A 27,992-nucleotide genomic window follows, 5' to 3' on the forward strand; every position below is an offset into this window, starting at 1 on the left:
TTTCTGGTGGCATCTTTAGGATTTTCTATATATAGTATCATGTCATCTTCAGTGAAAGTTTTCCTTTTTTCTTTACAATTTGGATTCCCTTTTTGTCTGATTGCTTTGGCTACGATTTCCAATACTATATTGAATAGAAGTTGTGAGTGGGCATCCTTATCTTGCTCTTGATCTTAGAGGAAATACTCTCAGCTTTTCACCATTAAGTATGATGTTAGCTGTGGGTTGTCATATATGGCCTTACTTTGTTGAGGAATATTCCCTTTATATCCACTTTCTGGAGAGTTTTTATCATAAATCGTTGTTGAATTTTGTTAAAAGACTTTTCTGCATCTATGAGATGATTATATGAATTTTATTCTTCAATTTCTTAATGTAGTGTATCACATAGATTGTTTTGATATTGAATCATCCTTACATACCTGGGATAAATACCACTTGATCATGGTGTATGAGTCTTTTGTTGAATTTAGTTTGCTAATACATTGTGAAGGATTTTTGCATCTATGTTCATCAGTGATATTGGCCTGTAATTTTCTTTTTTCAAGGTGTCTTTGGCTGGTTTTGGTATCATGGTGATGCTGGCTTCATAGAATGAGTTCAGAAGCTTAACTTCCTCTGCAATCTTTAGAATAGTTTGAGAAGGATTGGTGTTGATTCTTCTTTAAGTGTTTGCTAGAATTCACCTGTGAAGCCATGTGGTCCTAGACTTTTGTTATTTGGGAGGTTTTTAGTTTTTTTGATTGCTGATTTAATTTTATTACTGGTAATTTGTCTGTTTATATTTTCTATTTTTTCCTGATTCATACTTGGGAGATTGTATGTTTCTAGGAATTTGTCCATTTCTTTTAGGTTTCCCAATTTGTTGGCAAGTATTTGTTCTAGTAATCTCTTAATGGTCCTTTGTATTTCAGTGATGTTAGTTGTATCTTCCCCCCTTTTTTTTTTCTTCTGATTTTATTGGTTTTATTGATTTGGGCCCTCCTTTTTTTCTTGATGAGTCTGGATTAAGGTTTATCAATTTTGTTTACCTTTTCAAAGAACCAGCTCTTACAAGTTCCCTAGTATTATTGTATTACTGTCAATTTCTCCCTTTATGTTTGTTAATATTTGCTGTATGTATTTAATTGCTCCTATGTTGGGTGTGTATACATTTACATTTGCTATATCTTTTTATTTAATTGATTTTTATCATTATGTAATGTTCTTCTTTGTCTCTTTTTTACAATCTTTGTTTAAAGTCTATTTTGTCTGATGTAAGTACTGCTAACCCAACTATCTTTTCATTTCCATTTGCATGGAATACTTTTTCCATCCCTTCACTTTCAGCAACTGTATCTTTAGATATGAAGTGTGTCTCTTGTAGACAGCATATACAGGTCTTGTTTTTTTTTTTTTTTAATCTATTAGGCCACTCTCTGTGTTTTCATTAGAGGATTTAGTTCATTTACATTTAAAGTAATTATTGATAGATATGTACTTATTGCCATTTTGTCAATTGTTTGTATAGTTCTTTTTAGTAACTTAGCTCTTTCGCTATTTTCCCTTTTGATTTGATGAATATTTTAATGCTATGTTTGGATTCCTTTCTTTTTTGTGTGTGTATATCTCTTTATAGATTTTTGGTTTGCAGTTCCCATGGCATTTATATATAATAACCTATATATATATGTGATTATTTAAACGTGCTGATCTCTTAAGTTGAAACACATTCTAACAACAACGCATTTTTACTCCCCCTGCCACATTTAATGTTTTTGACTTCATATTTTATATCCTTTTCTTTTGTAAATCTCTTAACTACTTATTGTGGTTATAAATGATTTTACTACTTTTGTCCTATAACCTTATTACTAGCTGTATAAGTGGTTGATCTACCACCTTTACTGCATATTTTCCTTTACCAATGAGATTTTCTTTTCATAATTTTCATATTTCTAGTTGTGGTCTTTCCTTTTTCACTTAGAAAAGTCCCTTTAACATTTGTTGTAAAGCTAGATTAGTGATGCTGAACTCTTAGGTTTTGCTTGTCTGTAAAACTCTTTATCTCTCCTTCAAATATGAATAATAGCATTGCCGGGTAGAGTCTTCTTGATTGTAAGTTTTTTCTTTCATCACTTTAAATGTATCTTACCACTTGCTTGTGGCCTGAAAAGTTTCTGCTGAAAAGTCAGCTGATAGTCTTATGGGAGTTCCCTTGTGCATAACTAGTTGCTTTTCTCTGGCTGCTTTTAAGATTCTCTTTTTATCTATAATCTTTTGCCATTTAAATTACAGTTTGTCTTGGTGTGAATCTCTTTGAGCTCATTTTGTTTGGGATCCTCTATTCTTACTAGACTTGGATGTCTGTTGTTTTTTCTCAGATTATGGAAGTTTTTAGCCTTTATTTCTTCAAGTAAGTTTTCTTCCTCTGTTTCTCTTTTCCTTCTGGGCCCTCTGTAATGGTAATGTTAGTTACCTTGATGGTGTCCCAGAGGTCTCTTAAGCTATTTTCATTTTCTAAAATTATTTTTCCTTTTTTCTGTTCAGCCTTGGTGATTTCCACCACTCTGTCTTCCAGGCACTTATCCATTTCCTCCTGTATCATCTACTCTACTCTTGATTCCCTCCGTGTATTTCTATTTAAGTTATTGTATTCTTCAGCTGTGTTTAGTTTTTTTATCTAACTGAAATTCCTCACTGTGTGCATCCATTCTTCTCCTGAGTTTGTTGAGCCTCTTTATGATTATTAGCTTGAACTCTTTATTGGGTAGTTTGCTTATCTCCAGTTTGCTTAGTTCTTCTTCTGGTGTCTTATCTTGTTCCTTCGTTTGGAATATATTCCTCTGTCACCTCATTTTGCCAAATTCTTTGTTTTATTTCTATGTATTAGGTAGGTCAGTTATGTTTCCTGATCTTGAGGAAGTGGACTTCTATAGAAGACATCATATTGGGCCTGGCAAAACACTTGCCTCTGTTCACCAGAGCTATATACTCTAGGCATACCCACTATGTGGGCTGCATGGGCCCTTCTGTTATAGTGGGACCAATTACTATGGGTGTACTGGCAGGTGGGGCTTTTCTCTGGCCCAGTTGGCTACTAGGCCCAGCTTTGTAGTAGCTGATGGGCAGGGCCAGGTCCCAGTGTGGCTAGCTGCATGGTCTGGGGAGTCCCAGGGCTGGTGCCAGTCCACTGTTGGGCAGCATTGGGTTTCAGGGCAGATAGCTGTGTGGTCCAAGGTACCTGGGACTGGGACAGGGACAGACCAGGTCCTGGGGCAGATGGTGGGAAGAGCTGGGTCTCTTGTGGCTGGCTGCTGGGTTTGTGGTTCCCAGGATGGATGCCAATTTGCTAAAGTACAGGTAAACCCCCAGCACTAATATGCGAGAGGGAGGATTCCAAAATGGTGCTTGCCAGCACCAGTGTCCTTGTGGTAGAGCAGGTTCCTAAAAAAGGTTGCTACCACTCTCTGTGTCCCTAGGGAGAGTTGCAGTTACCTCCTGCCTCTCTGGGAAGCTCTCCAAGATCAGCTGGAGAGCTTGGGTATGACCCAGGATTCTTTTAAATTACTCTTTCACTGTGGATCTCAGATTGTGTGAGATTTTGTTTGTACCCTTTAAGAATGGAGTCTCTGTTGCCTACAGCCCTCCAGGTCTCCTGTATGCAAGCACCACTGGCTTTCAAAGCCAGATGTTCTGGGGGCTCATCTTTCCAGTAAAGAACCCCAGGCTTGGGAGCTCAATGTGGTAGTTGGACCCCTTTCTTCTTGGCAAGAACCTCTGCAATTGTGGTTTTCTTTCTCTTTGTGGGTTGCCTACCTAGGGGTGTGGATCTTGACTATACTGCATCTCCATTTGTCCCACTCATCTCATCGTGGTTCCTTTAGTGGTGGAAAATCTTTTCTTTTAGTCTTCAGATCGTTGCTGTCAATAGTGGCTCTGTAAATTGTTGTAAGTTTGTTGTGCCCATGGGAGGAGGTGAGCTCAGAGTCTCCCTACTTTACCATCTTGGTCACACCTCCCCAAGAGATAGTATTGTTATATATAGATAAACACAAATAAACACTTGTTGAAAAGTGTTGCCTTTGTATAAGGAGAATGAGGGCACAATATGGTGAAGGGGAGAACCTGTTTGTAGAAAAAAGTTTATAGAATTATTTGACTTTTTAACTATATGGATATTTAGCTTTGATTTAAACAGTTAAGTTAAAAACTGAATAAAAGGAAAAACAAACTCCATAGGTGTTCTCAAACTAAACAAAATACTATGGAAGTGTACAAATAAGCATTCTTTCCATTGATAATTTGGGCAATAAAAGAAACTAGTTTTTCTTAAATTACAAATCAAGGTATGATTTTTTACTCAAACCTTTAAATTACCAGAATAAAAAAAGCCCAATGTATTTTCTTTTTTTTTCTGCTTAATAACTTTAAAAATAATTTATTGAAGTATAGTTGATTTACAATGTTGTGTTGGTTTCAGGTGTACAGCAAAATGATTCGGTTATATATATATATTTTTTTTCTTTCTCAGATTCTTTTCCTTTATAGGTTATTACAAAATATTGAGTTTAGTGAGAGGAGGTGACCTCAAGGTCCTTCTACTCTGCCATGTTCCCCCCTCTTTTCCTTAGTTTCACTTATAATGCCACATTACCAGGTATCTCTAGACCATGTTGCCAAGCCATAGTTCTCATAAATTTTCATTTCACTACACTAGAAAATATTTGTGTCTGATCTTTGAAGATGTGTTCCTTGAGGTAAAAGACTGAAGCCCTGACACTGAGGTTAAATATTGTCTTTGTTGTTCAAGACAAGGGCCAACCAAACCAGAAGTCCTGTCGATTCAATGGCCTGGAAAACGATCAAGTCGTCGAGTCCAGAGACACAAAATCTTCTCCCCCAACAGCCCTCAGTTTAATGTCTATGGTGCAGGTAATGAAACTTTGTCATTTTTCTTGAAGTTGACTCAATTGTATCTTCATATTGACTTATTTAAAAAGGACCAAAAGGCAGCTAAAACAATAATAATGGAATGCTTTTCTTACACCGAACAAGTTTGTCTGAAACCAAAGTGGTAAAGGTCTAAGATATTAAGAACTAGGGTGGTGATCCTAATCATCAGTTCTGTCAGAATCCTAGCAGTTGTACTTGGGCAGTACACAGAGACATGTTGGATAGGGAAGAAAGTGACTCAATCACCTAATATGTGAAAGACTTAAGACCTATAGAAATCATCATCATCTCCAAGCAAAGGAGGTGCCCTTTAGTCTGCACCCTAATCCCAGATCCCCAAGCCTGGTTAAGCATACTCTAAATTCATTTTAGAAAAAGGTTATTGTTTCCTTTCATAACAGGACTAAAATTATAGTGGCTTTTGAAGTGCATAATGTAGTATATGATTGAGACCTCAATAATATTCATTAGGTCATCATATTTTAACCATGTAATTTATATTAATTACTTTAAAATACTTTGAAATATGAAAATTTATGTTGTTAAGTAGAGTAATTTTTATAAAGTATGAATATATATGCATATGTATGTATATATGTATCTGTATGTACCTGCACATATCACTTGAACATGTCATTTTAACATAAATGAATATTTAAATATCTACCATTTCAGAAAATCAATGTATAGATATAGTCTGTATTTACACAGATTGTACTTGAAAGATTTCAAAGTGCTTTCTTGAACACTGTCTTATTTTATCCTAACACCTTATAAGATAGATGTTAGTATCTCCATCTCCCCAGAAAGTAAAGCTATTTGTCTAGGGGTAATGGATCATTAGTCATTTTTTACAGTGAAACAACCTCAAAATCTCAGTGATTACAACTGGAAATATTTGGTTCTTTTCTCTCATGGGTCTATGTTTGACTGTGATTTGAGTGATCTCAGCTGGATGTGGCTCCAGCTTGTAGGTTGGATTCAGCTCTACTCCTCATGTAGCTTCTTACGATCAGGGACTACTTGGGGCAATATCTTCTCCTGGTCAGTATCAAAAGTACAGGAAAAATCATGAAGCTCATTTAGAACCACTGTAGTAGTGGCCACGATGGTGGAATAGGAAGACACTGAGCTCACCTTCTCCCATGGTCACATCAGAATTACAACTATTTACAGAGCAACTATTGATGAGAAAGACAAGAAGACTAGCAGAAAAGATATTCCACAACTAGATACATTAAAAGGAATCACAACAAGATGGGTAGGAGGGGCAGAGAAGTGGTATGGTCAAGATCCATATACCTAAGAGGGTGACCCACAAATGAAATGATAATTACAATCACAGAGCTTCTCCACAAGTGAGCAAGGGGTTCAAGCCCCACATCAGGGTCTACAGCTTGGGGTTCTGCACCAGGAAATCAAACCCCCAGACATTTGACTTTGAAGGCCAGGAGGGTTCACCTTGGGGAGAGCCAGAAGGCTGTAGGATATAGAGACTCCACTCTTAAAATGTGCACAAAAATTCTCACATGCTCTGGGATACAGGTAAGAAGTAGTGACTTGAAAAGAGAATGAGTTAGACCTACCTGCTGATCTTGGAGAGCTTCCTGGAGAGGCAGGAAGCAACTGTAACTCATCCTGGGGACACAGACACTGGTGGCAGCTATTTTGGGGAGCTCATTCTACCACAAGGACACTAATGATGGCAGGCACCAGTTTGGAATCCTTCTTCTAGCTAATTAGTGCTGAGACCTGTCCCTGCCCACCAGCTTGTGAGCACTAGAATTAAGATGCCTCAAGACAAGCAGCTAGTCAGGTGGGGACACAGGCTCACCCACCAGCAAGCTGGTTGACTTAAGAATCCCTGAGTCTACAGTGGCTCCAGGACCCAATCCTACTCACCAGAGGGCTCAGGACCTGGCCTCACCCACCAAAGCACTGGCACTAGCCTCAAGAAATCACAGGGCCCCACAGTCTGCCATTGGGACCCAACCTCATCCACAGTGGGTTGACACCAAATCTGGGAAAACCCCCCCACCAGGGGTCTGCAGCCAGAGACCCTGAGACATAGTTCTACTGACCAATGGGCTGGCACTAGCCCTAGGACTAGCCTCACCCACCATTGAGCAGGCACCAGCCCCAGGATCCCCTGGGACTTAGACCCACCCACCAACAAGCCTACACATCAACTCTGGTACCCTCAGGACCCAGAATTCAGAGACCCTGGAACCTGAGTCTGCCCACCAGTGAGCTGGAATTAGGATTGGTATGCTCAAGGCCTCATTGCAGCCCACTAGTAAGCTGACTCCAACCCTTTAGGCCTCAGCTCTGAGACACCAGCTCTGAGACACCTTGAACCCCTCAGCCAGCTGCCCTGGGATCCAGCCCCACTCACGAGCAGGCTGACACCAGCTTTGGGACATCCTGGACCCTGCAGCAAGCCATGTCTGGAACTTGCCTCATACACGAGTAGGGCAAGACTAGATCTGGCACCTGTGGCCCTACAGCCACCCACCCCAGCACCAAGATCCACCTGCCACTGGTCCAGCACTAGCCCCAGGAATCCCAGGACACTGTGGTCAGCCATGTCATGACCAGCCCTTGCCCACAAGTAGTTGGCATCCTCTGCCCAAGGCAAGGCCTGGCAATCAACCAGACAGGGGCTAGCCACACCAACTAGATCAGCCACAGTAGTCAGTCAGCCAAAATGGAAGGACCCGCACAACACAAAAAGGGGGCACTCCTAAAGCATGTAGCTCTGGTGACCATAGAGGAGTGCACCACAGGTACACATAGGACATCTCCTACAAAAGGACACCTCTTCAAAGTCAAGAAATGTAACAAACCTCCCAAATACTTAGAAATAAAAACAGCAAATTGGGCAAAATGAGGTGATAGAGGAATTAGTCCCAAATGAAGGACCAAGATAAAACTCCAGAAGAAGAACTAAGTGAAGTGGAGGTTAGTGATGTATCTGATAAAGAGTTCAAGTTAATTATCATAAAGATGTTCAAAGAACCTGAGAGAAGAGTTTGGATAAACAAAACAGAGGGAAATGTCAGAAGTCAGAAGTTTTTACGAAGAGATAGAAATGTCAGAAGTTTTTACAAAGAGATAGAAAATGTAAAGAAGAACCAAACAGAGATGAAGTATACAAAACTGAAATTAAAAATGCACTAGAAGGAATTAAAAATGCACTAGAAGGAATCAACAATAAATTGGATACTACAGAGGAACAAATCAGCAAGCTGGAAGACAGAGTAGTGAAATCACTCAAGCTGAATGGAAGAAAGGAAAAAAAAGAAATAGAACTATTTATGAGACCACTGGGACTACATCAAGTGTACTAATATTTGAATTATAGGGGTCCCAGAAGACAATAGAGAGAGAGAAAGAGAAAGAGGCAGAGAACATAGTTGAACACAGTACTGACACCTTCCCTAATTTGGGAAAGGAAACAGTAATTCAGGTCCAGGAATGACTGAAAGTTCCAAACAGGTTCAACCCAAAGTGACACACTGAGAAGCATTATAATAAAATGGCAAAAATTAAAGATGAAGAGACAATATTAAAAGCAGTAAGGGAAAAGCAACAAATTACATATAAGGGAACTCCCATAGGCTATCAGCTTACTTATCAGCAGAAACTCTTCTGGCCAGGAAAAGTGACATGATACATTTAAAGTGATGAAAGGGGAAAACCTGTAAACAAGAATACTCTATACAGCAAAGCTTTCATTCAGATTTGAAGAAGAGATCAAAAGTTTTACAACAAGAAAAAGCTAAAAGACAGCATCACCACCAAGCCAGCTTCACAAGAAATGTTAAAGGGACTTTTCTAAGCAGAAAAGAAAAAGCCACAACTAGAAATATGAAAATTATGAAAGGAGAAATCTCATTAGTAAAGGGAAATATGTAGTAAGATAATAAATCAACCACATATAAAGCTAGTAGGAAGGTTAATGGATAAAAGTAGTAAAATCATCTATATCCACAATAGTTAGGGGATATAAAATACAAAAATGTAAAATATGATGTCAAAAACATTAAATGCGGGCATGGGAGTAAAAATGCAGAGTTGTTAAAATGGGTTTGAACTTAAAAGATTAACAACTTTTAATAGTCACGGATATATATATATATATATATATATATATATGACTATTTAAAGTCACGGATATATATATATATATATATATATATATCCATGACTATTTAAAGTCACCTATATATATATATATATCAATATATCAGTGTATATATATATATATATATATATATATATATATATATATAAAACTCATGGTAACCACAAGCCAAAAATCTATAATAGATGTACACACAACAAAAGAGAAAGGAATACAAACATAACATTAAAGATCAAATCACAAGGGAAGTCATCAAATCATAAGGGAAGGGAGCAAAAAAAAGAAGTAAGGAACAAAAAAGAACTTTAAAAATCCCAAAACAATTGACAAAATGGCAATAAGTACACACTGATTGATAATCTCTTTAAATGTCAATAACTAAGTGCTCCAATCAAAAGGCATAGAATGGCTGCTTGGAAACCAAAACAAGATCCATAGGTATGCTGCCTATAAGAGACTCACTTTAGATCTAAAGACACAGACAGACTGAAAATGAGGGGATGGAAAAAAGATATTCCATGCAAAAGAAAATGCAAAAAAACCTAGGGTAGCAATACTTATATTAGACAAAGTATGCTTCAAAACAAAGACTGTAAAAAGAGAAAAAGGACATTACATAATGATCAAGGGATCAATCCCAGAAGAAGATATAACAAAAGTAAATATATATAAACCCAACGTAGGACACCTAAATATGTAAAGCAAATATTAACAGACATAAAGGGAGAAATTGATGATAACACAATAATACTAAGGGATGACTTAAACACCCTATTTACATCAATGGACAGATTATCCAAACAGAAAATCAATAAGGAAACACTGACCTTAAACAACACCTTAGACAAGATGGATTTAACAGATGTATATATGGGACATTCCATCCAAAAGCAGCAGATTACACATTCTTTTCAAGGGCACATGGAACATTCTCCAGGATAGATCACATGCTAGGCCACAAAATAAGTCTCAGTAAATTTAGGAAGACTGAAATAATATTAAGCAACTTTTCAACCACAATGCTATGAGACTAGAAATCAAGAAAAAAAAGTGCAAATAAACACAAACACATAGAGGCTAAAGAATATGCCTATAAAAAAACAATGGGTTGCTGGAAAAATCAAAGAAGAAATCAAAAAATAAATGGAGACAAATTAAGATGGAAACACAATGATCAAAAATCTATGGGATGCAGCAGCAGCAGTTCTAAGAGGAAGTTTATAGCAATACAAGCTTACCTGAGGGAACAAGAAAAATCTCACATAAATAACCTTACCTTACACCTAAAGGACTAGGGAAGGAAGAAAAGACAAAACCTGAATTTATTAGAAGGAAAGAAATCATAAAGATCAGAGAGGAAATAAATAAAACTGAGACTTAAAAACAGTAAAAAAAAAAAACAAAAGACCAATGAAAGCAAGAGCAGGTTCTTTGAAAAGATAAACAAAATTGATAAACCTTTACCAAGACTCATCAAGGAAAAGAGAGAGGACCCAAATCATTAAAATCAGAAATAAAACAGAAGTTATAACCAACACCAGAGAAATACAAAGGATCATAAGAGGTTACCATGAACAATTATATGCCAATAAAATGGACAATGTAGAAGAAATGAACATATTCAGAAGAAACAGAAAATATGAACAGACCAAATACCAGGAATGAAATTGAGACAGTAATAAAACTGCCCCCAAGAAACAAAAGTCCAGGAGCAGTTATCCTCACAGATGAATTCTACCAAATATTTAGAAAAGAGTTACCACCTATTCTTCTCAAGATATTCCAAAAAATTGCAGAGGAAGGGACACTTTCAAACTCATTCTGTGAGGCCAGCATCACCCTTATACCAAAACCTGAAAAGATATCACACACAAAAAGAAAACTTCAGGCCAATATGAACATAAATGTAAAAATCCTCAATAAAATGTTAGCAAACAAATTGAGCAATACATGAAAGGAATCATGAGCCATGATCAAGTAATATATTTATCCCAAGGATGCAAGGATGCTTCAATATCTGCAAAACAATCTATGTCATACATTATATTAAGAAACTAAAGAATAAAATTCATATAATCATCTCAATAACTGCAGAAAAGTTTTTGACAAAATTCAACATCCATTTATGATAAAAACTCTCCAGAAAGTGGGTATAGAGGGAACATTTCTCAACAAAACAAAGGCCGTATATGACAACCCACATCATACTCAAAACAAAGGCCATATATTACAACCTACATCATACTCAATGGGGAGAAGCTGAAAGCATTTCCTCTAAGATCAGGAGCAAGACAAGGATGCCCACTCTCACGACTTCTCTTTAACGTAGTATTGGAAGTCCTAGTCACAGAAATCAGACTAAAAAAAGAAATAAAAGGAATGCATACTGAAAAGGAAGAAGTAAAACTGTCAATATTTGAAGATGATATGACACTATACATAAGAAATCCTAAAGACACCACCAAAAAGCTACCAGAACTCAACAATGACTTTGGTAAGGTTTCAGGTTACAAAACAAAACATAGTATCAGAATAGAAATTATGAAAACAATTCCCTTTATGGTTCCATCAAAAAGAGTAAAATGCCTAGGAATAAATCTAACTAAGGAGGTACAAGACCTGTACTTCAAAAACTGACGAAAGTAATTGAAGATGAGACAAACAGATGGATAGACATTTCTCCAAAAAAGATATACAGATTGCCAACAAACACATGAAAGGATGCTCAACATCACTAATCATTGGATAAATGCAAATAAAAACCACAATGGGGTATCACCTCACACCAGTCAGAATGTCCATCATCAAAAATCTACAAACAATCAATGCTGGAGAGGGTGTGGAGAAGAGGGAACCTTCTTGTACTGTTGGTGGGAATGTAAATTGATAAAGCCACTATGGAAAACAGTATGGAGGTTCTTTAACAAACTAAAAATAGAACTACCATACGACCCAGCAATCCCACTTCTGGGCATATACCCTGAGAAAACCATAATTCAATATTCATAGAAGCATTCATAGAAGCATTATTAGAAGCATTCATAGAAACATTATTTACAATAGCCAAGATATGGAAGCAAACTAAGTGTCCATCAACAGATGAATGGATAAAGAAGATGTGATATATATATATATATATACACATACACACACATATGTATGTATACAATGGACTATGACTCAGCCATAAAAAAGAATGAAATATTGCCATTTGCAACAACATGGATGGACCTGGAGTGAAATAAGTCAGAAAGAGAAAGACAAATACTAAATATTATCACTTGTATGTGGAATATAAAAAATTAAACATGGGATATATGTTTATGTATAGCTGATTCACTTTGTTATACAGCAGAAACTAACACACCATTTAAAAGCAATTATACTCCAATAAAGATGTTTAAAGAAAATTAAACCATAGATTGTTCTTTCCATTTTTCATTTAGAAAAGAGTATTAAGCCCAAAATATCCTTTTATGGGACTTTGTTGTGATAGCTGCCTTAAATTCTTTTAGGAGCAACCTAGAATGGAAAGATGTTAACTACTTTGCAAATTAAAATATAAACATAAACTTTGTTTACATATTTATAATATTTTATTGTAAAAGCATTCATTTTTAGTAGCCACTTCTTTGTGGCAATGCTACTGCTTCTTTTTGCATCATAATTTATTTGGTAGGCTTTGAGAGGAGCTTCACTGAAGACGGCAGGTGGAGAAGTGAATTCTAATGTAAAGTACTACCCCCTTATAATTTAGGTCTTATCTTCCTAACATTCAAAGCTAAAACAAGGCTTTATAGTCTTAAATTCAATCACATTCTTCTATCAGGAAATATTAAAAACTATTACTTCAGCAAATGTCTGTGAAAATATTTTGAGCAAGCTGCCATAAGGATACACAAGGATACCAGGATGTTTGTGCAGGGGCTCACACCACAACTTACTCCTTCTTGCCTTTGCATAATAACATATATAACAGCAACAATAATAGCAGCAGAACTTACATAATGTTTATCCTGCTGTTAGATAGAGATGTGTGTGTGTATACACAGACATATTAAAAATACTAGGGGGCTTCCCTGGTGGAAGTGGTTGAGAGTCCGCCTGCCGATGCAGGGGACCCGGGTTCGTGCCCCGGTCTGGGAAGATCCCACATGCCGCGGAGTGGCTGGGCCTATGAGCCATGGCCGCTGAGCCTGCGCGTCCGGAGCCTGTGCTCCGCAACGGGGAGGCCACAACAGTGAGAGGCCCGCATACCGCAAAATAAATAAATAAATAAAAATAAAAAAATAAAAATACTACATACATAGTACATGTATGTTTGTGTGTGTATATATACACATATGTATGTATGCATATGTGTATATATACACAATCCTCACAGTGAAGCTTGTGATATTATTATGCCCATTTAAAAATAAGAAAAGTGAGACCAGAGATGTTAAGTAATTTGACCAAAATCAGCGGGCTCCAGAGTTTGTACTCTTCACTCCTATGCCATGAACATAGTGTCCACTCAGGTTAGTCCCTAGGGAAGGAGATACCAGCTACCTTGCTCTTCTACTTCTTTTTGATTAATAATTTATCCCTTGCTGTGTTCATGGCTATGATTTCCCTGGCTCCTGCCACTGCCCCGGAAGTAAGTTTAGAATTGTTTCTTGGTGCTTTCCTTTTTCTAAAAGAAAAATCAGCTACATTATGTGGTGGTAAAAATGGCTCAGCAGGATCTGTTCTTTTGAATATCAAAGGCCAGTGTAGGCAACAACATAAAAAAAATAGACATAAAAATGAACCCACTGGGATACATGGATCTATGGAAATCAATAACTTAGAAAGAACTCATGTGAATCTATCTATATACATAAATATAAATATAAATATATATATATATATTTAAATGTGGTGATTAGCCAGTGACACTGTGTTCTTCCTTCAGGGTAAAAGAAAAGCTCTGAGACACCAAAGCATTCCTGCTCTGTCTAGAGTTTAATATATTGCCCTCATGGTTTTCCCCTCAAGGCTTATTAGAAGAAGATAACCAGTGGATGACCCAGATAAACAGACTCCAGAAATTAATTGATAGACTGGAAAAGAAGGTGAGAACTTCCTTTTCTTTCTTCTCCCTCTTAGTTTTCAGTAGATTATGACTCATTATTCCTTATTCCCCCAATATTCATGTCTGCCTGGATAGAATAGCAACCAGGATCTCCATTATACTGCTTGATAGTTATTTGGGATTTTTGTTAAAGCAAATATAATGTTAATTCTCATTCCCCCCATGCCAATCCCTAATTATAGTTAAAATAGTATATAGGGTTTAAAGTTAAATAAATCTACTGCATTGTCTGACTTTTAGGTTATCAATCATGTAAGGTAGCAGTGTGCTTGAATGATGCAAATGGCAGCTCTTGGGAATGACCTGGTTGATGTCTTGGGAATGTTTCAAAGTGATTCAGGGAAATGGCTGTGTGGTACACTAAAAGATGATATTGTACACTCAACTTCTAGAAATTAGCATCTTAACTGATGATTTTTAGCATGAAAACTACCAAGTTAGCAAGCAAGTTAAGATATGATGAAGAGTTCTTCAGAACTATATTTTATGTTTCCAGTTATTGTATTTTTATTGACTAATTCAATTAACACCAAGTAGTCCTGATATTATAGTTATATTCCTCTTAAGCAGCTTTAATGGAAGAAGCTGCTTTTGTTAATCAGTAAGAATATGTGTTTTCTGTGCATGCCAAGCACGAAAGAAGGAACCTTTATGCTTGAGAGAGAGTTTCTGACTTTGAAGGACCCAGAGTCTACCCGTAAAAATATTCTATATTCATAAAATGAGTTAACAGATTTTTAAAAGTATGCAGTTGCACAAAACCAAGCTCATTGTTAATGCTCAGTAAATACTTAGTGACTGACTGAGACATGCCAAAGGAATGGAGCATATACTAAAATTTACAGTTGCTAACCTGAAGGAATGATCACTGCAAGCTGGGAAGGACCACTTGTGTCAGGAAGGGCTTAAGGGGCCTTTAGAAATGATGACAATTAGGAATTTTGAGTGCAAGTAACAGAAATTACCTCTTTAATAAAAAAGAAATCTCTAGAAGGAAATGGGAGTGTTCACGAATCAACAGACAGTCTAGAGGTCTAGACTTAGGAAGTCAGTAGACAAGATAAGTCTAGAGATGTAGGTAAGCAAGAAATACTCACCAGTCTCTCAGGTTGTCTCCACTGTAATAAATGAGTTTCAACAATTTCCAGTCTATGGACATTCTGCTCAAGATTCCACTTTCCAGGAGGGAGAGTCTGGTTTGTCTTGTTACGGTTGCACGCAGGTCTTTTAGATAAGGAAGGAGAGAAAACCTTGGTTAACAGTCAAGTATTAAAATGAGATGAGATCATTCACTGAAGGAAATTGTATTGTCACTAAAATCAGAATAAATGTTAGTCAGCTAACAAACTAATAAGTATTTGCTATGGGAAAATAAATTTTTAGTAAACAGAGAGCAGTTGGAGAGGGCATTCAGGTAAGGTGATGGCATGAGCAAAGGTTAAGTAGACCAACCTGGTTAGAGTCTTCCATTTAGGGACATAGTGACAAATAAGATTATATGAAAGGGTGGGGCTGAATTATGGATGGCCTTAAATAACAGACTAAGGAATTTGGACTTGATCTTGGAGACAACAGGAGGCATTTATTATTTTTCAACAGATAAGTGACATAATAAAAAAGATCCTTTAGATAGAAAATTGGACAGCAAGAATATGAAATGGATTCAAACAAGAAGATTCAAAGTCAGAGCTACCAAAGCCAGCTATAACAGTGACATTAAAGGGCAGGCTGTATACCTGAGCCCACTGGGATCAAGTATAGTAAAAGATGGGCCTGGACTAAGTGACTAAAAAGAAAATGGCAGATTTGAAAGACTTGAGGTGAAATTAACAGGACCATTGAATGGGTATGATGTGTAAAAGGGTAGTTTCAAATAGGAGTCTGAGGATTTGAGCCCAAGTGTCTGAGACAATTATACCACTAACAGACAAGGGAGAGACAGTGAGAGATAATTGGTGAGGTAAAGTGAGGAGGTGAACTGGTTTATTAAATTTCAAGATATAATAGGACATCTAAGTAGAAATATCCAGTTAGATTAGTATTTAAGAAGCCAGGACAACAGATTGAGATCTTGAGAGCCATCTCCCACAGGTGAAACCTCATGTCCTAAGGATGGGTAAGGTCTCTGAAATGGAGATTCTGTACAAAGAAGAACCACGTCTAGAGGAAACAACTTTGGAGAGTTCCAGTCCCTCTGCCACCACATCACTGTTCACTAAATTTAAATTGACCACTTATGGGGACAAATAACGTAAACTAAGAGTTTGCTGCAAGTCAACTTTCCTCCTTTCTAATTTCATTAATTGATGTGTGAATTGAGATTAAAATGCTTGATAATAAAAATAGTGGCCATACAAATTAGTTTTCCAATGGTGGAAGTCTTGGAAATGCAGGACCCTATTTAAAAACCAAACCTTGTTAAAACATAAAGATTCAGTTGTTAAATAAGTTTGGATTCATTTAAAGAATACAAATACCTCTTTTTAAAATGGTTTGGAAGTCCTTGGCAAAGCTCTTTCTTCTGGTGTCATAAATGTATGTCATTCTTTTTAAAGGGGTAGCTCAAACACAGGTCATGGCTTTTTTTCCAACTTAAAATCAAAGTATTGTCATGTCTCCTTCTTTTCTAGGCTTTTTTCTCCCTTCATTCCTATGAAAGCATTTCATTATGAGAACAGTGGCTGAGAGGTTTGCTGAAAGTACAATGTGATGGTCTTAAACATGGGGCTCCAGCTGTGTGGGGCTCAGCATGATCTGTCTTAATGAAAGGAGAAGCAGTGCAAGTTGGGTTTTTTTCTACAACTTGTTCTGTACTATGCTGAATTAGGTTTTTAGAGGAAAAACTTCCAATTGACAAACAGAAGCTAAGTGCATATTATATTTTACTGATGGCTGTCTTGTCTTCTCAGTTGTTAGCACTAGGTTTGATCTCCACATTAAAAGGGAATGTACTTACAGTGGAAGCCATACTGTCTTTTCTCACCACTAAGTATCTATGATAAATCTTTCCTGCACTGTAAACCAAGCCCAATACCATTTATGTGGGGGAAAAATAACCTTTGAAATTTCTACAAGTCTCTTCAGACATTCCTTTTTTCCACTTCAGCCTCTCTGAGTATTTATGGGATATATTGAGATTATATCTCATGTTTTGCTTGAACTCTGCAGAAACCAGTGTTCAATGCTTAAACAAAACAACAACAAAGTCCCTTTAATCTTCATGAAGTCTTAAGTGTACCATCAGATCACAGGATATCCATATTTAAAGGGATATAATTAAGGATGTCACACTCATACAACTTGTTTTAAGTTTTTTACCGTAGATTAAAGAAAGTAGAACTGAAAAGTGTGCCTGAGTTGTTATTAGGGAAACAGCAGTCAAAGAGATCACTATTGTTACAGTTTCTATACGCAGAGTACTTTTAAAGATTCAATTCACATCTATATGCATTATATGTTTGTCTTCACAGAAGAGCTAGGATTTAAATGGGCATTCATTCAGCCACTTGTTTATTCAACTAACATTTTTTGAGTACCCACTTTATGCAAGGTACTATTCTGACAGTGAGAATACAGCAGTGATCAAAACAGGTAAGGTCCTTGGTCTCTGGAGAGACAGACAAACCCCAAGTAAACAAATTCATGAAATGAAGTAATTTTGGATAGTGTAAAGTACTATGAAGAAAATGTAGGACAATGTGATGAAGATGGAGGGTTGGATACTTAAAGTGAGTAATCTGAGAAGGTCACTTTAAGGATGTGATATTTGAGTTGAAGTTAGAAAAATAAGGAAGAGCCAACTAGAGGAAAACCTAGGGATAGAGAATATAAGGCAGTGGAAATAGTAAAAGTGAATTGCAGAGAAGTTAAATAACTTGCATAAAGTTCACCCACAAGAGAACTGCATAGCTAGAGCTATGTAGCTCTGTTATTAACAGGCTTATACTATTTCAGGCACTCTGGATTTCTATAACTTTCTATTTATTTCTTATCTATTTGAAGGAATTATTGTGCATAATCCTCACTTGTTTTCCAGTTTTGAGAAATAATTGACATACATCACTATTTAAATTTAAAGCATACAGCATGATGGCTTTATTTACATATAAGGTGAAATAATTACCACAATACGTTCGTTAACATCCATCTTCTCATACAGGTACAATAAAAAGGAAAGGAAGAAAAAAAGAAGGGAAAAATGTTTATCTTCTTAGGATTTACTCTTTTAACTTTCCTACATGCCATACAGCAGTGTTAACTATAGTCATCATGTTGTAACATTACATCGTTAATACTTATTTATCTTATAGCTGGAAGAAGTTTGTACCTTTTGACTATCTTCATCCTATTCCCCTCCTCCCACTCTCTACCTCTGGTAACCAAAAATCTGATCTCTTTTTCTATGAGTTTGGGGTTTTTGTTTTAATTTTTTTTAGATTCCACATATAAATTAAATCATACAGTACAGTATTTGTCTTTCTCTGTCTTATTTCTCTTAGCAAAATATCTTCAAGGCTCATCCCTGTGGTCACAAATGGTAGGATTTCCTTGTTTTTTGTGGCTGAATAATATTCCATTATATATGTATGTATGTATATATATATATATATATATATATATATATATATATCACATGTTCTTTATCCATTCACCCATCGATGGACAATTAGGTTGTTTCCATGTCTTGGCCTCTATAAATAATGCTGGTATGAACATAGGGGTGCAGATATCTTTTCGACGTAGTGTTTTCATTACCTTTGAATATACTTCAGAAATGGAATTGCTAGATCATATGGTAGTTCAGTATTTGATTTTTTGAGGAACGTGAGAAAGCCATACTGCTTTCCATAGTGGATGCACCAATTTACAATCTACCAATAATGCACAAGCATTCCCTTTTTCCACATTCTTGCCATCATGTTATCTCTTGTTTTTTTTTATGATGGTCATTCGAATAGACATGAGTGATATCTCAATGTGGTTTTACTTTGCTTTTCCTTAATGAGTAGTGATGTTGATCATCTTTTCATGTACATGTTGACCTTTCATATATCTTCTTTGGAGAAATGTCTATTCAGGTCCTTTGCCCACTTTTTTTTTTTTTTTTTGCTATTGAATTATATGAGTTCTTTATGTATTTTGAACGTTAACCCTTATCAGATATATGGTTTTCAAATATTTTGTTCCCATTCCAAAGTTTGTCTTTTCACTTTATTGATTTATTTTCCTGTTGTTGTTGTTTACTGTGCAGAAGCTTTTTAGTTTGATGTAATCCCACTTGTTTATTTTTTATTTATTTGTTTGTGCTTCAGGTGACATATCCAAAAATCATTACCAAGAATCATGTCAGGGAGCTTTATTACTATGTTTTCTTCTAGGAGTTTCATGGTTTCAGGTCTTACATTTAAATCCTTAGTCCATTTTGAGTTAATTTTGTGAGTGGTGTAAGATATGGGTCCAATTTCATTCTTTTACATGTGAATATCCAACTATCCCAGAATCATTTATTAAAAAGACTTTCTTTTCTCCACTGAGTTTTCTTCCCTATTAAATATTAGTGGATTGTATATGCTTGGTCTTATTTCTGGGCTCTCAATTCTATTCCGTCAGTCTTTTGTGTGTTATTATGCTAGTAGCATACTGTTTGATGGCTTTAGCTTTATAGTATTACTTGAAATCAGGAAGTATGATCTCTCCTGCTCTTTTCTTCTTTCTCAGCATTTCTTTGGCTATTCAGCGTTTTTTGTGGTTCATATAACTTTTAAGAGTGTTTTTTCTACCTCTGTAAAAGATGCCATTGGAATATGGATAGGGATTTTATTGAATCTATAGATGGCTTTTGGTAGTATTGACATTTTAACAATATTAATTCTTCCAATTCAGGAATACAGAATACCCTTCTACTTATTTGTATTTTTGTATTTTCTTTGATTTCTTTCATCAATGTCTTTCAGTCTTCACAGTAGAGAAATTTCACTTGCTTAGTTAAATGTATTCCTAAGTATTTTTTTATGCTGTTGTAAATAGGATTGATTTCTTTATTTTTTTTCAGAAAATTCACTGTAGGCATATAGAAATGCTACTGATTTTTGTATGTTAATTCATATCTTGAAACTTTATTGAATTCCTTGATTAGATCTGACAGTTTTTTTTGTTACATCTTTAAGATTTTTGTTTATAAAACCAAGCCATCTGCAAATAGAGATGGTTTTACTTCTTCATTTACTTTTATTTCTCTTTCTTGCCTGATTTCTCTAGGTAGGATTTCTAGTACTATTTTGAATAGGAGTGGTGAGAATTGACACCCTTGTCTTATTCCTGATTCTTAGAGGAAAAGTTTCACCCTTTCACCATTAGTATGATGTTGAGGAAGCTGTGGGCTTGTCATATATGACTTTTATTATGTTGAGATATGTTCCTTTTATGACTTTTTGTTAAGGGCTTTTATTATGAATTTATGTTACATTTTATCAAATGATTTTTCCGTGTCTATTGAGATGATTATATGACTTTTTTCTTTCTGTTAAGATGATGTATCACACTGATTTATTTGCATATGTTGAACCATCCTTGCATCCCAGGGATAAATCCCACTTGATCATGATAAATGTTTCTTTTAATGTGCTGCTGAATTTGGTTTGCTAGTATTTTCTTGAAATTTTTGCATCTATAATTATCAGGGGTACTGACCTATAGCTGTCATTTCTACTAGTGTCCTTTTTTGGTTTTAGTCTCACGATAATGCTGGCCTCATAAAATAAATTTGGGAGTACTCTCTCCTCTTCTATTTCTGGAAAAATTTGAGAAGCATTGGTGTTAATTCTTCTTTAAATGTTTGGTAAAATTCACGAGTGAAGCCATCTGGTCCTGGACTTTTGTTTGTTGGGAGGTTTTTGATTACTGATTCAATCCCTTTACTAGTAAATGGTCTATTCAGATTTTATATTTCTTCCTAATTCAGTCTTGGTAAATGATATGTTTCTAAGAATTTTTCCATTTATTCTAGGTTGTCCAGTTTGTTAGCATATAGTTGGCTGTTATGATCCTTTGAATTCTGTGGTATCAGTTATAATGTCTGCTTTTTCAATTATAATTTTGTTGATTTGTGTCCTTTCTCTTTTTCCCTTGGTTAGTCTAGCTAAGGGTTTGTCAATTTTTCTTATCTTTTCAAAGAACTAACTCTTAGTTTGGATAATCTTTCCAATTGTTTTTCTGTTCTCTATTTCATTTATTTCTGTTCTAATCTTTATTATTTTCTTTCTTCTGTTAACTTTGTGCTCTGATCTTCTTTTTCTAGTTTTTGAAGCTGTAGAGTTAGGTTGTTTATTTGGGATCTTTCTTACTTCTTAAGTAGGTGTTTATTGCTATGAACCTCCCTCTTAGAACTGCTTTTGCTGCATCCCACAGGTTCTGGTGTGTTGCATTTTCACTTTATTGTCTCAAAAATTTTATTTCCTCTTTAACTTCTTCTTTGATCCATTGGTTGTTTAAGACAATGTTGTTTAATTTCCTTGTTTTCATGAATTTTTCAGTTTTCTTCTTCTTATTGATTCCTACTTTCATGCCATTGTGGTCACAAAAGATACTTGGTATTTTTTTTTTTTTTTTTGTGGTATGCAGGCCTCTCACTGTTGTGGCCTCTCCCATTGCGGAGCACAGGCTCCGGACGCGCGGGCTCAGTGGCCATGGTTCATGGGCCCAGCTGCTCTGCGGCATGTGGGATCTTCCCGGACCGGGGCACGAACCCATGTTCCCTGCATCGGCAAGCGGACTCTCAACCACTGTGCCACCAGGGAAGCCCACTTGATATGATTTTAATCTTCTTTAATTGCTAAGACTTGATTTGTGGCTTAACATATGGTCCATTCTAGAATTTTGTTGTACACCTGAGAAAAATATATATTCTGCTATTGAGAGATAGAATGATCTATATATGAATATTAGGATCATTTAGTCTTTAATGTTGTTTGAATCTGTTGTTTTCTTACTGATTCTCTGTCTGCATGAAATGTCCATCGACAGATGAATGGATAAAGAAGATGTGGTACATATATACAATGGAATATTACTCAGCCATAAAAAAGGAACAAAATTGGGTCATTTGTAGAGACGTGGATGGAACTAGAGTCTGTCATACAGAGTGAAACAAGTCAGAAAGAGAAAAACAAACACTGTATATAAACGCATATATGTGGAATCTAGAAAAATGATACAGATGAACCTATGTGCAGGGCAGAAATAGAGACACAGACATAGAGAACGGATGTGTGGGCATGGGGTGGGGGAAGGGGAGAGTGGGATGAATTAGGAGATTAGGATTGACATATATACACTACCATGTGTAAAATAGATAGCTAGTGGGAACCAGCTGTATAGCACAGGGAGCTCAGCTCTTTGCTCTGTGGTGCCCTAGATAGGTGGGACTGGGAGTGGAGGAGTGAGAGGGAGGTCCAAGAGAGAAGGCATGTATGAATACATATAGTTGATTCACCTCATTGTACAGCAGAAACTAATACAACATTGTAAAGCAATTATACTCCAGTAAAATAAATAGATAATTAAAATAAAAGTAGGGTAATAAAGCCCCCAACTAGTATTGTATTACTGTCTATTTCTCCTTTTAGCTCTGTCAGTTGGCTTTATATATTTAGGTACTCCAATGTTGGGTGCATAAATATTTACAGTTCTTACATCTTCTTGATATATTGATCTTTTTATCATTATATAATGACACCCTTTGTCTTTATTCACCATTTTTCGTTTAAAGTCAATTTTGTCTAAGTATAGCTACCTCTGCTTTCTGTTGTTATTATTTGCTTGAAATGTCTCTTTCCATCCCTTAACTCTCAGTCTATATGTGCTTTTAAGGCTAAAGTAAGACTCCTGTAGGCAGCATATTATTAGATCTTGGGTTTTTTTAAATCCATTCAGCCATTCAATGTCTTTTCTTTTTTATCAGATTATAATCGCTTTACAATGTTGTGTTAGTTTCTGCTGTACAATGAAGTGAATCAGCTATATGTATACACGTATCCCCTCCCCCATGGACCTGCCTCTCACCACCCCATCCCACCCATCTAGGTCATCATAGAGCAAAAACCTGAGCTCCCTGTGCTATAAAGCAGGTTCCCACTAGCTATCTATTTTACACATGGTAGAGTATATTTGTCAATTCTAATCTCCTAACTCATCCCACCTTCCCCTTTCCCCCCTTGGTGTCCATACATTTGTTCTCTACATCTGTGTCTCTATTTCTGCCTTGCAAACCAGTTTATCTGTACCATTTTTCTAGATTCCACATATATGCATTAATATACGATATTTGTTTTTCCCTTTCTGACTTACTTCACCCTTTATGACAGACTCTAGGTCCATCCATATCTCTACAAATGACCCAATTTCATTCCTTTTTATGGCTGAGTAATATGCCATTTTATATATGTACCACATCTTCTTTATCAATTCATCTGTTCTCCAAAGTGGCTGTATCCATTTACATTCCCACCAACAGTGCAAGAGGGTTCCCTTTTCTCCACACCATCTCCAACATTTATTGTTTGTAGATTTATTGATGATGGCCATTCTAACCAGTGAGAGGTGATACCTCATTATAATACTGATTTGCAGTTCTCTAATAATTAGTGAGGTTGAGCATCTTTTTACGTGCCTCTTGGCCAACTGTATGTCTTCTTTGGCTAAATGTCTATTTAGGTCTTCTGCCCATTTTTTGATTGGGTTGTTTGGTTTTTTTTATATCAAGCTCCATGAGCTGTTTGTATATTTTGGAGATTAATCCTTTGTCTGTTGTTTCATTTGCAAATATTTTCTCCCATTCTGAGGGTTGTCTTTTTGTCTTGTTTATTGTCTTTGCTGTGCAAAAGTTTTTAAGTTCAGTTAGGTCCCATTTGTTTATTTTTGTTTTTATTTTCATTACTCTAGGAGGTGGGTCAAAAAAGATCTTGCTGTGGTTTAAGTCAGAGAGTGTTTTTCCTATGTTTTCCTCTAAGAGTTTTATAGTGTCTGGTCTTATATTTAGGTCTTTAATCCATTTTGAGTTTATTTTTGTGTATGGTGTAAGGGACTGTTCTAACTTCATTCTTTTACATGTAGCTGTCCAGTTTTCCCACCCCCCACTTATTGAAGAGACTTTCTTTTCTCCATTGTATATTCTTGCCTCCTTTGTCACAGATTAGGTGACCATAGGTGCATTGATTTATCTCTGGGCTTTCTATCCTGTAGAAATTTATCTATATTTGAATTCATCTATATTTGAATGTCTGTGTCAGCACCATACTGTCTTGATTACTGTAGCTTTGTAGTATAGTCTGAAGTCAGGGAGCTGATTCCTCCAGCTCCGTTTTTTGTTCTCAAGATTGGTTTGGCTATTCAGGGTCTTTTGTGTTTCCATACAGGTTGTAAAATTTTATGTTCTATTCTGTGAAAAATGCCATTGGCAATTTGATAGGGATTGCATTGAATCTGTACACTGCTTTGGGTAGTACAGTTACTTGCACAATATTGATCCTTCCAATCCAAGAACATGGTATATTTCTCCATCTGTTTGTGTCCTTTTTGATTTCTTGCAACAGTGTTTCATAGTTTTCTGACAACAAGTCTTTTGCCTCCTCGGGTAGGTTTATTCCTAGATATTTTATCCTTTTTGTTGCGATGGTAAGTGGGAGTGTTTCCTTAATTTCTGCTTCTGATTTTTCATTGTTAGTGTATGGGAATGCAAGAGATTTCTGTGCATCAATTTTGTATCCTGCACTTTACCAAATTCATTGATTAAGTCTAATAGTTTTCTTGTGGCATCTTTAAAATTTTCTATGTAGAGTATCATGTTATCTGCAAACAGTGACAGTTTTACTTCTTCTTTTCCAATTCATATTACTTTTATTTCTTTTTCTTCTCTGATTGCCATGCTAGGACTTCCAAAACTATGTTGAATAAGAGTGGTGAGAGTGGACATCCTTGTTTTGTTCCTGATCTTAGAGGAAATGATTTCAGTTTTTCACCATTGAGAACAATGTTGGCTGTTGGTTTGTCATTTATGGCCTTTATTATGTTGAGGTAGGTTCCCTCTATGCCCACTTTCTGGAGAGTTTGTTTTTTTTTGTTGTTGTTGTTGTTGTTGTTTTGCGGTACACGGGCCTCTCCCTGCTGTGGCCTCTCCCGTTGCGGAGCACAGGCTCCCGACACGCAGGCCCAGCGGCCATGGCCCACGGGCCCAGCCGCTCCACGGCACACGGGATCCTCCCGGGCCGGGGCACGAACCCATGTCCCCTGCATCGGCAGGCGGACTCTCAACCACTGCGCCACCAGGGAAGCCCCTGGAGAGTTTTTATCATAAATGAGTATTGAATATTTTCAAAAGCTTTTTCTACATCTATTGAAATGATCATATAGTTTTCATTCTTTAATTTGTTAATATGGTGTATCACATTGATTTCCGTACATTGAAGAATCCTTGCATTCCTGGGATAAATCCCACTTGATCATGGTGTATGATCCTTTAAAATGTTGTTGGATTCTGTTTGCTAGTATCTTGTTCAGGATTTTTGTGTCTATGTTCATCAGTGATATTGGTCTGTAAATTTTTTGTGTATGATCTCTTTGTCTGGTTTTGGTATCAGGGTGATGGTGGCCTCGTAGAACAAGTTTGGGCATGCTCCTCCCTCTGCAATTATTTTGGAATAGTTTAGGAATGATAGTTGATCACTCTTCTCTCAATGTTTGATAGAATTCGCCTATGTAGCCATCTGGTCCTGGACTTTTGTTTGTTGAAAAGTTTTTAAGTATAGTTTCAGCTTCATTACTTGTGATTCGTTTGTTTATATTTTCTAATTCTTCCTTGTTCAGGCTTGGAAAGTTGTACCTTTCCAAGAATTTGTCCATTTCTTCCAGGTTGTCCATTTTATTGGCATAGAGTTGCTTGTTTTAATCTCTTATGATCCTTTGTATTTCTGCAGTATCTGTTGTAATTTCTCCTTTTTCATTTCTAATTTTATTGATTTGAGTCCTCTCCCTTTTTGTCTCTTTGAGTCTGGCTATAGGTTTATCAATTTCGTTTTCTCAAAGAAGTAACTTTTAGTTTTATTGATCTTTGCTATTGTTTTCTTCATTTTTATTTCATTTATTCCTGCTGTGATCTTTATGATTTTTTTCCGTCTACTAACATTGAGTTTTGTTTGTTCTTCTTTCTTTAGTGGCTTTAGGTGTAAGGTTAGATTGTTTATTTGAGATTTTTCTTGTTTCTTGAGGTAGGACTGTATTGCTATAAACTTCCCTCTTAGAACTGCTTTTGCTGAATTCCATAGCTTTTGGGTCGTTGTGTTTTCATTGTCATTTGTTTCTGTTTATTTTTTAATTTCCTCTTTGATTTCTTCAGCGATTTCTTGGTTATTTAGCAGCACAATGTTTAGCCTCTGTGTGTTTGTTTTTTAGTTGTTGTTGTTGTTTTTTCCTGTAATTGATTTCTAATCTCATAGCATTGTGGTCGAAAAAGATGCTTGATATGATTTCAATTTTCTTAAAATTTCCAAGGCTTGATATGTGATATATCCTGGAGAATAGTGTGCACTTGAGAAGAAAGTGTATTCTGCCACTTTCAGGTGGAATGTCCTATAAATATCAATTAAATCTATCTGGTCTACTGTGTCATTTAAACTCTGTGTTTCCTTACTTATTTTCTGTCTGGAAGATCTGTCCATTGGTGTAAGTGGGGTGTTAAAGTCCCCCACTATTATTGTGTTACTGTTGATTTCCCCTTTTATGGCTGTTAGCCTTTGCCTTATATATTGAGGTGCTCCTATGTTAGGTGCATAAATGTTTATAATTTTTATATCTTCTTCTTGGATTGATCCCTTGATCATTATCTAGTGTCCTTCCTTATCTCTAGTAACAGTTTTTGTTTTAAAATCTATTTTATCTGACATGAGTATTGCTACTCCAGCCTTCTTTTGATTTCCATTTGCATGGAATATCTTTTTCTATCCCTTCACTTTCAGTATGTATGTGTCCCTAGGTCTAAAGTGGGTCTCTTGTAGACAGCACGGGTCTTGTTTTTGTATCCATTCAGCTAGTCTGTGTCTTTAGGTTGGAGCATTTAATCCATTTACATTTAAGGTAATTATCGATATGTATGCTCCTATTACCAATTTCTTAATTGTTTGGATTTGTTTTTGTATGTCTTTTCCTTCTCTTGTGTTTCCTACTGGAGAAGTTCCTTTAGCATTTGTTGTAACGCTGGTTTGGTTGTGTTAAATTCTCTTAGCTTTTGCTTGTTTGTAAAGCTTTTGATTTCTCCTTCGAATCTGAATAAGATCCTTACTGGGTAGAGTAATTTTTGTTGTACGTTTTTCCCTTTCATAACTTTAAATATATCCTGCCACTCCCTTCTGGCCTGCAGCGTTTCTCCTGAAAAATCTGCTGATAACCTTATGGGGATTCCCTTGTATATTATTTGTTGCATTTCCCTTGCTGCTTTCAATATTTTTTTCTTTGCATTGAATTTTTGTTAGTTTAATTAATATGTGTCTTGGTATGTTTCTCTTAAGGTTTATACTGTTTGGGACTCTCTGCACTTCCTGCACTTGGGTGGCTATTTCCTTTCCATGTTAGGGAAGTTTTTTACTTATAATCTCTTCAAATATTTTCTCATATCCTTTCTCTTTCTCTTCTTCTTTAAGGACTCCTATAATTCGAATGTTGGTGCATTTAATGTTGTCCCAGAAGTCTCTGAGACTGTCGTCAATTCTCTTCATTCTTTTTTCTTTATTCTGCTCCTTGGCAGTT

At 36.1% G+C, this 27,992-nt stretch overlaps 1 protein-coding gene across 2 annotated transcripts in view; it reads left to right on the forward strand.

Annotated features, from left to right (window-relative positions):
- NECAB1 (N-terminal EF-hand calcium binding protein 1) overlaps positions 1–27,992 on the forward strand; it is a 259,253-nt gene that overhangs the window by 187,687 nt on the left and 43,574 nt on the right. For both annotated transcript variants that reach the window (XM_033411712.2, XM_004283224.3), the window contains exons 7-8: positions 4,793–4,914; positions 14,102–14,178. In XM_033411712.2, coding sequence (XP_033267603.1) covers positions 4,793–4,914; positions 14,102–14,178 — 199 coding nt within the window. The remainder of the gene's footprint in view (positions 1–4,792; positions 4,915–14,101; positions 14,179–27,992) is intronic.

Source organism: Orcinus orca, chromosome 17 (assembly GCF_937001465.1).
Source record: "Orcinus orca chromosome 17, mOrcOrc1.1, whole genome shotgun sequence".
In the NCBI taxonomy this organism is placed as follows: Eukaryota; Metazoa; Chordata; class Mammalia; order Artiodactyla; family Delphinidae; genus Orcinus; species Orcinus orca.